This window comes from Equus quagga, chromosome 1, assembly GCF_021613505.1.
Source record: "Equus quagga isolate Etosha38 chromosome 1, UCLA_HA_Equagga_1.0, whole genome shotgun sequence".
NCBI classification, from domain to species: domain Eukaryota; kingdom Metazoa; phylum Chordata; class Mammalia; order Perissodactyla; family Equidae; genus Equus; species Equus quagga.
Window position 1 is genome coordinate 91,041,187 of NC_060267.1, and position 10,312 is coordinate 91,051,498.

Below are 10,312 nucleotides of genomic sequence, written 5' to 3' on the forward strand. Positions count from 1 at the left end.
GCGTGTTTTTTCATACCCACTGCCTTAGGTGGTGGACATTCCTCTGTCACAACATGTAGGGGCTGTGTATGTGACGAGGATTCCTTTCCTAAGCTGATAATTGCCCAGTTTTCTCATGGAATGAGAATCGTGAACACTATCTACCCCAAGTGAGAGCGTTTGTCATATTCAGAGTGGAAATGCAAGAAGAAAATTTTAAGAGTCAATAAAAAACAATTCTCTTATCCCTGAGATAAGCAGATTAACAGTATGTAATGTCAATGTTTTGGCTGCAGACCATTATCTTGCTATTGATCCAGAAAAATATGGTATTGACTCATAGCTTCGTTTACTTTTTGCTAGCATTGTTTCTCTATGCTGTTTCTTCTCCTTTTGAAATATTATGATTTGGTTTCTTTTCTTTTGTCTTTTTCTGACCAGTTTCTGTCCAGTCAGAGAATGACAGGCTTAAGTTCAAGCAGAAGGACGAGCAGTTGGCTTCCTGTATTTCAGATGTTACCCATTTCACTCTTTGCTCTGAAGTTGCTGTGATTGATCTTCCCCGCTTAGCTCATCTCGCTCCTTCTTGGAACTTTCCCCAGAGATGGATGTTTGAATGCTCTTGTTAGCATATTGTAAGATTCATTCAGTTCTTTCTGATATGTTTGGGATTTATACTTTTTCATTGTCTGCTGACTGTGTTTCTTGGGCTGCATTTTCCAGAAGAGAAACACCACAGAATCATTTTTGCTGATGGCTGGTGAAGGAGACACTCATCAATGGCTGAAAGAGGAGAAACTGGAACAAAAAGCATAGCTAAAGTGGTTTTGTGGGAATGTGATTACAGAGTTGGTTTTCATAATAAGAGGCTATTTGGCACTGTTGTCTCTGTGAAATGGGCTTGAAAGGCAGTTGCTTGTTCTTAGTGTCCACTGCATGCAGACTGCTACAGCGGGTCAGTGAAGAGGCTCGAGGAGGGAGGAGGCCGAATCCTCTCCTTGAGCTGTTTATGCTCTTGGGAGGGTAGGGAGAAAGCGGGTGCCCCGCGGCTGGCAGAACATATGTGCGTGTTCCTGGAGACGGCAGCTGCGGGAGCAGTCCTTCACCACGCTTCTGAGCCAGGAGGTTAAATCTTCTCATTTGTTTTACAAAGAGAAGGACCCTCCGTCTTTACATGAGTTTGGGTCCAGAGGGGAGGGAGTAGGAGGTGACAGGGATTTGGGTGAGCAGGATTTTCTCCCAGGCCGCCCAGCGTGTGGACACACAGATCAATTTCTTATCCTGCATTCAGCTGGACTCTGGGTTAGAGACTGTGTTGATCAAGACATCCCCTCCTGTTTCGTATCAGATAACGCATTCATTTCAGCCACTGAGCCTAAATTACTGTTTGCTTGCTTTCTCCTTTTCTTTTTTCCCCCCTGAAATGCTAAGAACTCGTGTAAGGATGAAGTTGGTTTATCCGTGCTAATGCTTTGATTTTTCTTTTCTCTTTCTCTTTGCCACAGTAGGTAACCAGTTAGGGGCCCTGGTACATCAAAGGTAAGCAGTGGGTTATGTTTTATTATTTATTGATCATTTCTAATTGTTTATTGATCCACCATCTGTACTAGAGTGTTAGAAAGTCAGAGGTTGAGAGTGTGAAAAACCATGGGCTAGATTTCTTTAAGACTCAAGTTTTTTGTAGCCCTTTCCAAGACAGTGTAAGCTTGAGGGATAAACTGGTACGAGGTATTAAAAATCAGCCATTATTGTATGTAGACGTAAAAGACTTCTAGAATGTCAGAGCTGCTCTTTCTGCCCGCGGACGTTTAATTTAATAGGAGAGAATGGGAAATTTTCCCTCCTGCTGTGATGGTTTTCCCAGGATTTAGACTTTTTCTATGAATCTTTAACCTCTTCACCTGAAAAGGTGTCCGAAGAGGTGTGAGTTGTCGGGCTTTCGCAGATTGAGCTTTGGTACTCAAGAGACCCAGGCCTGGGAAGCCAAAACCCTGAGGTCCACCCCTGCTGTAGTGACAGGGACTTGCCAGCGAACCTTGGATAAGTGCCCAGTTGTTTCCCTGCCTCGGTTTCCCCTCACAGCCTTCCCTTAAACATTGAGGATTTAGAGAGATACAAAGACCAAGCTTTTAAAAGACCATTCTGTAAGATAGGATATTTGGCCACAACGTTATCCTTCAAAAAGGATAAAGCCTGCAGGGAACCAGGCCACAGCTTCCCTTGTCTAGTGGCTGACAGTTTGTGCTGTGTGTCCGTCACTGTAACATGCTATCCTTAGCCTTCACCAGTGATGACACAATTATGTCCTCTTGTGTTCTACAGAAATGTTTGGGAGTTTCTAGAAATCACCAGGCATCCCTTAACCAAAAGATTTATCCTGGGTTTGTTGTCATCATTGTTGTTGTTGTTTTTTAATGACTTAATTTAAATGAGATTGTCGTCAGTATCAAATGTAACTTTCCTATAAAGCCACAATTTGCCAGGATTTTGCTTTCCAAAATGTGTATACTTAGTGCGTTACGCACATTTCAGCCTTGCATTTAGAATAGAGCTTTGTCTTCCAGGAAGCTCAAAGCAGTTCATCTTACGACATTTCTTCCTCAAAGAAAGTCGGCCAGAATTGTTCTGAGGGCTGAGGAACTGCCTGAGTTTCATGACATTTTGTATTGTGATAGTGTTTAACCCTTTCTAGTAAATTCCCCAGGGAATATTTCTGAACGTAGACAGCTTGTGCTACATATGTGAGCAGCGGCCTCGCGGCTGCACTTCCAGGGCACTGTTAGCCTTCATCACAGTCAGGAAACGCGTCCCAGCAGGGCCCCGTGTCTGTTTCAGCGTGCATTAGGCCATCCGAGGCGTGGCCTTGTCCTCCACAGTGTGACTGATTAGGAACCCCAGAATTGCCTGAATTCGGGGGGAACTCGAATATCCCAAGAGGTAGAGAGAATCCCTGTGTGGATATAAAGCTGAGGGTGTAAACTCCACGGGGAGAAGGCTGTTGGCTCGTCAGGGTGATCCTGTGGCAAGTGCTGTTGACCCTCTTGCATTGCTTCTGAGTGCTGCAGTTTCCCTGAACATGCACTCTGTTCGTCCTTTCTGTGATGTGTGGAAATCCAGCCATGTGAGGGGTGGTTGAAAGTGCTTACCTTTTTTTAAACTTAGCTTTTTTAAACTTAGCTTCCTCCTAAGGTACATGTTTAGATTTAATTGCTTTCTGGGGTGTTGGGCAAATTGGATATTGTACACACTACTCTAGGTGGCAGATTTGAAGGTTTATTTGAAAGAGCCAGTACAGTAGTTGTTTAAAAAAAAAAAAGACCCATAGTGAATGGGATAGCGTTTAACAGAAGGACCTTGCAGAGTAAGTGAGGTAATTATTCTGTCCTGGTCAACACTGGTTAGGCCTCCATTGGATACTGGTTCCGCTTAGGCCATCTCATCCTAAAAGACATAGATAAATTAGAGGTAGGAGAGAGAGCAATGACAAGATGGGAAAGAAGGAATGTTGCGGAAAAGTTGAGTATCTCTTCATCTAGAGAGGAGACCAGAATACAAATCTAAGCGTTCTCCAAACCCCAAAGGATCCTTCAGTGTTAAGCAGTACTGGGAGTAGGTGTATGAAGAAAAGGCAGATGTTAGTGGAGTTGATGGTTTCATGAAAAACCAGAGGTTTCTTCCTCCAACGCAAGGGTGGGGAGGCTCGGGTCTCTTCAAGGAGCCATCACCCGAAGGGTTCATTAGATGGTGCTCTTGTTCGTGGCTGGGGACTAGTTGCCCGGATTGGCGTGATTCATTTTAAGCCTTTATCCTCCACCATTGCCAATATGGGAAATTGGGGGAACCTAAAATGGCTGAAAAATTCTTTATTCTATATGTCTTTCCAAAATGTTCTTTGTTTTTAGGGCAGTAATAACAGAAGAATTCAAAGTGCCTGATAAAATGGTTGGATTTAGTAAGTATCCGCATTATCCACTTTTCCCCTAATTCTTGTCTGTTCTTTTCCTTTTGATCTCTCAGTGTGAGTGTCTCCTGTAGCAGAATGCTTTGCACACTATGTCCTCTAGCACCCAGAAGCTCTGCAGGTCCCCCTCCAGGCCCTGGGTGCCCCACCCCATCCCCTGCTCCGCCTCTGTTCTCACTTGGGCTAGAGTGCCTGCCTCGGTCGGCTGTGCTCCACGTAAGATCTCCGTCGGCTCGCTGAGGCCAAGCTGACTTGTAGTGCTGAGTGCACTGTGTATATGTGTTGAATCAGTGAAGTCATTCGTCCGTAGTTCAGCATGGAATGAGGGCGTGTCCTGACCCCGTTCCCTTTGTTTCAGTCATCGGCAGGGGAGGGGAGCAGATCTCACGGATTCAAGCAGAGTCGGGTTGCAAAATTCAGATTGCTTCAGGTAAGGGCTTTTGTTTTTTCATATATCTCAGTTTGATAGAAATTAGTATTTTGCAGAGTTGTCCAGATTCAGTACCTTTGCTTGTTGCTTGGAAATTTAGGGGCCTGGGTAAGTACATGTGATTGCTGGTTTCCTTGCACCTCTGGAGCTGGACTCCCAGATGAGAGCCAGAAAGACCAGGGCAGAAGTGGGCTCCGACATGAGGCCGCCCATCTGGCCTCTCGGGGAGACACTCACAATCCGTGGCCCGGCACGGCCCCTCCCGAACACCTGCTGTGTAGGGCCTCTGTTTTCTGCACCAGAACGTGATTCCAGGCATGCTGGGGCCTGGAGGAGTCCTGTGGCTTTGAGACCCCTCCTGGGGGCTTCTCACGGGCTCCCCTGGGTTAGCAGGCCCTACCCTTTGTGGAAGGAGGCCAGCTGGGGGTTCTGGCTAAATGAGCGCGTGTTAAACGCAGTTCGGACCTTTCACAGCTCTGTCCGTTTTGACCGTGCGATATGGACAGAGACGGATAGAGGAAGAAGAGTTTTAATTTTATTTATAGTTTTAGCATCTAATTTGAGTTTGACCTCTTTCCACAGTGGAGGAGGGGGTTTGGTGAATATTCAACTAGAGAAATCTTTGTCATTTTAAAAGATACTTATTACAGTGTCTCGAAGGCAGTAACTGCTATTAGGTATTTCTCTCTTTTTTTTGAGTAAGAATTTTAAGAGACAGTTTTTTTAGGAGCAAAGTAAAGCGTCATGGGTGGTGTTGAAAAGTAAGATTTTCCTCTCTTGTCAAATGGCCTGGAACCAGTTCCACATAGATGTCACTGATCTCTTGGGGTATTCATGCAATAATTGGTAATAATCCTAATGTGCATATAATGAAATTCCTTACTACTGTACCTCAGAGCTATTTGCAAACAAATGACCATGAAACCACGCTGCAAATGAAGAAACTGAGGAATAGCGGGTTAAGTGACTCAAACACTTATTTGCCCACAAGTGGGTCAGAAATGAAGCTGAGACTGGTAATTAGGGCCAACTCAGAAACCCCTGCCGCGCCTCTCACCTTCCCCTGCAGGACTTGTTTCTCCTTTGAGCATCTAGAGTGGAGCTCCCAGCTTCATGTTGTCTCCACAAGTGGAAGCAAACTGTCTTCTCCTGGGAGCCTGGGCTTCTGTGGGGCTGCGTAGGAAGCAGCCCGGAGAGACAGTGCGCACAGAGGCAGAGTGCACGCTTGCCTGATGCCCACCAACACACCTCATCTTCTTGATTCTTCTTATAGAGAGTTCTGGGATTCCAGAGAGGCCCTGTGTACTTACCGGAACCCCAGAAAGTATTGAGTAAGTTTATTTTATTTACTTTTTCCTTTCACTCTTCCTCCTTCCCCAAATGGGGAGAAATGGGAAGGCAGAACTGTTACTGAGCGCTGTCGATCTATGCTGCAGTCTGGCCACCGAAGTAGATGCTTCTGTAGAGAAGGATCTCAGAGGTTGCCATGCCAGGGGAGTTTTTCTTTTACCTTAAACACACAAGGTATCACCTTTTTTTCAAACCCTACAGAGTATCTCACGACTGTCATAACATCTACTTCATAAACCAGGTTCCCACCCCTCCTGAATGCTCTAATCAGCTTACTTCTTCCTTGTTAATACCTCCTTTACCCGAGCAGGTCTGATTCATAAGCCTGTCACTGTGTGAACCAGTGAGAGTACTGGTACCAGAGTTTTGCCTGGGGCTGATCCCTTGGCCCTTCTGGTATTTGTGAACCAGATACATTGATTCTTCCTGGCCATTGCTCCACTCAGAGGGCCATATGGATCGGCCAGAGGGTGTCTTGAGTTTTGGGGCCCTTGCAACAGCCTTAAGACTAGCATTGCTTTCTTACCCTGGAATACGCATGCTCAGAGCCTAGTACCAGGTGCAGGCCTCAGAAATCCAAGAACCTCCTGGGGAAAGGGGATGTACTAACTTAGAGTCTGCTCGCTTTCCTCTTTCAATCTACTGAGTAGCATTGCATTTGGGGACGGGGTGCTGAGATTATGTCTGGCTCAATAGGTAGGGCTGTTCTATTGTTTCCATTTCTCAGGGAGCCCAGATGAGTTTGAATTTTCTTGTTCTGCTGTAACATTGCAAGCAGTGAACCAGAATAAATATCGCTGGCAGGTGTGCATTATAGGGCAAGCGGGATGGTTTTGCTGGAGCTGAGGCATTTTTCTTCCAACACAGGTTAATCTAGTACACAAGCAAAATATTAAAAAGCTGCTGTAACTGAGAAGATACACGAGGCTGATGTCTGTACACAAAGGCTGAAGACTACAAAAGGCAGCGTCTGTTTCCTGCCTTTCTCTCCTTTCTTTCTCCTCTTCTACCCGCTCCTGCTTCCTGTTCTCCCCAAGCAGTCAAGGCAATGGGATTGTAACTTTAGGAGGAAACGGTTCGATTTCCTTCAGTGCGCAGTACAGCCAGCCTGTTAAGTAGCTGAATTCTTCCCTTTTAAAGGAACCAAAAAATAGAGTGTACATGGTGACTTAAAGAATAAATACCTCAAGTGACAAGCAGGGGAGCTTCTGGTGCAGAAAAGGGAAGTGGCCGACAGATGACCTCGGTAGGCTGGGTTGCCATGTTTCAGCCCCGCAGCTCCTCCCCCCGCCTCCAGATAAGTCAGCACCAAACAGCACGGCAGGTGAGATGCGGGGTCCTGAACATCGGCGTGCACAGCGCCAAGCAGCTGGGTGTGACTGTCCAGCTGCTTCAGGGCTCTGCTGCCGCCCCTCCACCCCTGAAACCCAACTGGTGATTCGTAGCCTGAGCTTAAAAGTCAGAGCAGTCTGGTTGGCTATGGAGAAGTAGTGTGGCGTTTGGGAATTCAAATGATGACTACTAACCCCTGCTTTCTTTCTTCCCCTCCTTCTCATTGTTCTCTCTCTTCCCTTATTTAACAAATGTCTGTGGAGTGTCTGCTCTGTGAGAAGGGTTATGCTGGACTGGGGAACAGAGAGATAGGCAAAGGAATCAAAAGTGGTCTTTGTCACCAGAGCACCTAGCATTCTCAGGAGACAAGACGTGTTTGTGGAGTGAATACAAGACACAAGCACGGGCAGAGGGCAGACTGGGAGGGGCTGTGTTGGCATGTTGGTATTGTGGTGTGTGTTACTTTTCAATTCCAGCCCAGTGGTGTGGCGGATGGCAGAGCCCTCGCGGGTTGTGGGGCAGGAGCTGGAGCTGGATGGAGGGCTGCCTTCCTCCTTCCTGCTCCCCCCCGGGGCTGCTTCCTTTTCCTGGGTACCCAGAGCGTTCATTCAGACCTGGTTCTCTTCCCTCCCAAAGACAAGCCAAACGGCTCCTGGGCCAGATTGTAGACCGCTGTCGGAATGGCCCTGGCTTTCATAACGACGTGGACGGCAGCAGCACCATCCAGGAGCTTCTCATCCCCGCGTCGAAAGTGGGCCTGGTCATCGGCAAAGGCGGGGAGACAATAAAGCAGTTGCAGGTGGGTGAGCCTTCAGCAGAGCAGCCCTCAGCAGGCCTTCAGCCGCCTCCCTCCCCGTGTGGGAGCTGTTGTCTTAACTCAGGCGTCCCCCCGCTGCTCCGGTGTGCTGCCGAGCCCTGGGCCCCGTGGACCTGAGCAGCCATCGTGGCGGTGAAGCCCTGTTAGGGTCGCTTTTACCGCCTGACAGCAACATCTCAGATAAAAGTGCCGTGTCCAGAGTGGGGGCTCTGAGCCAGCAGCACACCCCTCGTTAGCTGTGAGATCTTGAATAACTTCGTGTCCTCGTTGAAGACTCGGGTCCTCATCTGTACAAGTCGGGAAGGGCCGGCCTCCCTGGCGGAAGGAAGATGGAAGAAGACCCGTTACACTCTATTTCTCTGAGACCCGTTGCAGAGAGCCCGTTCCTGAGCAGATGATGCACGAACAGTACTGCTGGTAGCTCCACAGCCCCTCCTCTGACACACGTGGGGCCGGACAGGTTCAGGGTTTAACACCCCAGCGAGTGCTGGGGCTGCGCCCTGTTAATCACATGCGTGTTTCTGTGGCTGAGTGTCACGCTCAGTGAGGGCTGGAAATATGCTTACTTGAGTTCAGGTTAGTTGTGCTGCGAAATTAGTTACGAACAAATTTTTATTTCAGAGCTTTTGGGCTTTTGAAGTTGCAGGTCGGGTTGTGACGTGCCTGTGTGCTCTGTCATAGCCCAGTCCTCGGACCATGGAAGGCACGCTAGTGTGGACTTTAGGAGTCCGGGGTCTGGAATCCCAGTATCCAGATTTTGGTCCCCTACACATCAGCCCTGGGAACCTTGGGCAGCTTGCCTCAGAGCCTCTTCGTCTGTGAACTGGGGAAATAGCAGCCCTTCCCTCTCCTGGCTGTGCGCGAGCTCCAACCTGGCGATGTTAAACAGAGCACTGTGCTCTGTGCCTAGTGTTCATTTACTGTTTGGATGTCCTAGGGACTGGAGGAGGAGGAGAGTTCTGGGAAGTGGCTGTCTGTATCTCACTTGGCAGCTCTCCAGCACGGCCTGTGTGGCAGCATTCTTGGGCCCGCTTCATGGGCTGGGGCAGGGCAGTGCCTTGTAGTAGGTGGGACATGGCTTACTATGGACGTGACCCGACCCTGTGCAGCTTCTGGTGCCATCCTAGGTTCTTATTCATGACAGCGAGGGCTGTATTTGTGCCTGTGCCCCCACAGGAGCGGACAGGTGTGAAAATGGTCATGATCCAGGATGGCCCATTGCCTACGGGAGCAGATAAGCCTCTTCGCATCACTGGAGACCCGTTTAAAGTACAGGTAGGAAAAAAACCATGGATCGGGCAGGTCCTGGGTGTGGGCTGCCACTTGGTAGTAACTTGTAGAGCTTTGATGTCATTCAAGAAATTATAGTGCCAGCCCCTGGCCGAGTGGTTAGGTTCACATGCTCCACTTAAGAGGCCCTGGCTTCACTGGTTCGGATCCTGGGCACAGACTTAGGCACTGCTCATCAAGACATGCTGTGGTGGCGTCCCACATACAAGAACTAGAGTAACCTAGAACCAGGATGTCCAACTAAGTACTGAGGCTTTGGGGAGGAAAAGGAAGAAAGAGTGGGGTACTGACAACTCGAGCATGTGGACATCTCCTTTAAAAAAAAAAATTAAAAACAGATGTTCCTTTATTTAAGGTGAACTGTTTTCCCAAGCCGGGTTTGATGATGAAAAGAATCTAGGGTTGTGCTGCCTGATTCCAGAGCGACCAGCCACATGTGAAATTTAAATTAATTCAGATTAAATGAAAATTGAGTTCTCCATTGACACTGACCATATTTTGAGTGCTCAAGAGCCACATGAGGGCGGTGCATATACAGAGCATTTTCCTAGATGAGAAAGGTTTGACTGGACGGCGTAGCGCTGACCAGACGCAGTTTTCAACTTGTTGACCTACAAGGCAAGGTTTGTTTGGCTTTTATTTGCTTGTTCTGTCTCCCGGCCCATTTTTTCAAGACCTCCAGCTGAGGTGGGAAGTGAGCAAAGGTGCCACCGCCATGTACGTGTGTGCCCTCGTAGCAAGCGTCCTGTGTCCTGAGCTCCCAGCCACAGAGGACAGCCCCAGTTGCGGAAAGCAGTGAGGGGCTGAGTTTTTTTTTTTTTGAGGAAGATTAGCCCTGAGCTAACTACTACCAATCCTCCTCTTTTTGCTGAGGAAGACTGGCCCTGAGCTAACATCCATGCCCCTCTTCCTCCATTTTATATGTGGGATGCCTGCTACAGCGTGGCTTTTGCCAAGCAGTGCCATGTCCGATCCGAACCAGTGAACCCTGGGCTGCCGAGAATCGGAACGTGCGAACTTAACCGCTGCGCCACCGCGCTGGCCCCAGAGGGACTGAGTTAAGTCACCTGGGGCATTCTTCCCTCCATCTCCTCCTGTGAGCAGGAATGTGCGTGGCGGCGGTGCAGGGCTGTGTCTGTCCCCGGGAAATAGG

At 48.3% G+C, this 10,312-nt stretch overlaps 1 protein-coding gene across 4 annotated transcripts in view; it reads left to right on the forward strand.

Annotated features, from left to right (window-relative positions):
* The window catches only part of FUBP3 (far upstream element binding protein 3), a 51,751-nt gene that overhangs the window by 22,664 nt on the left and 18,775 nt on the right, over positions 1–10,312 (forward strand). For 3 of the 4 annotated variants that reach the window (XM_046666309.1, XM_046666326.1, XM_046666335.1), the window contains 6 exons: positions 1,485–1,518; positions 3,882–3,931; positions 4,299–4,370; positions 5,644–5,701; positions 7,689–7,851; positions 9,046–9,144. In XM_046666309.1, the coding sequence (XP_046522265.1) occupies positions 1,485–1,518; positions 3,882–3,931; positions 4,299–4,370; positions 5,644–5,701; positions 7,689–7,851; positions 9,046–9,144 (476 nt within the window). The remainder of the gene's footprint in view (positions 1–1,484; positions 1,519–3,881; positions 3,932–4,298; positions 4,371–5,643; positions 5,702–7,688; positions 7,852–9,045; positions 9,145–10,312) is intronic. The other variant, XM_046666316.1, reaches the window with a different exon arrangement.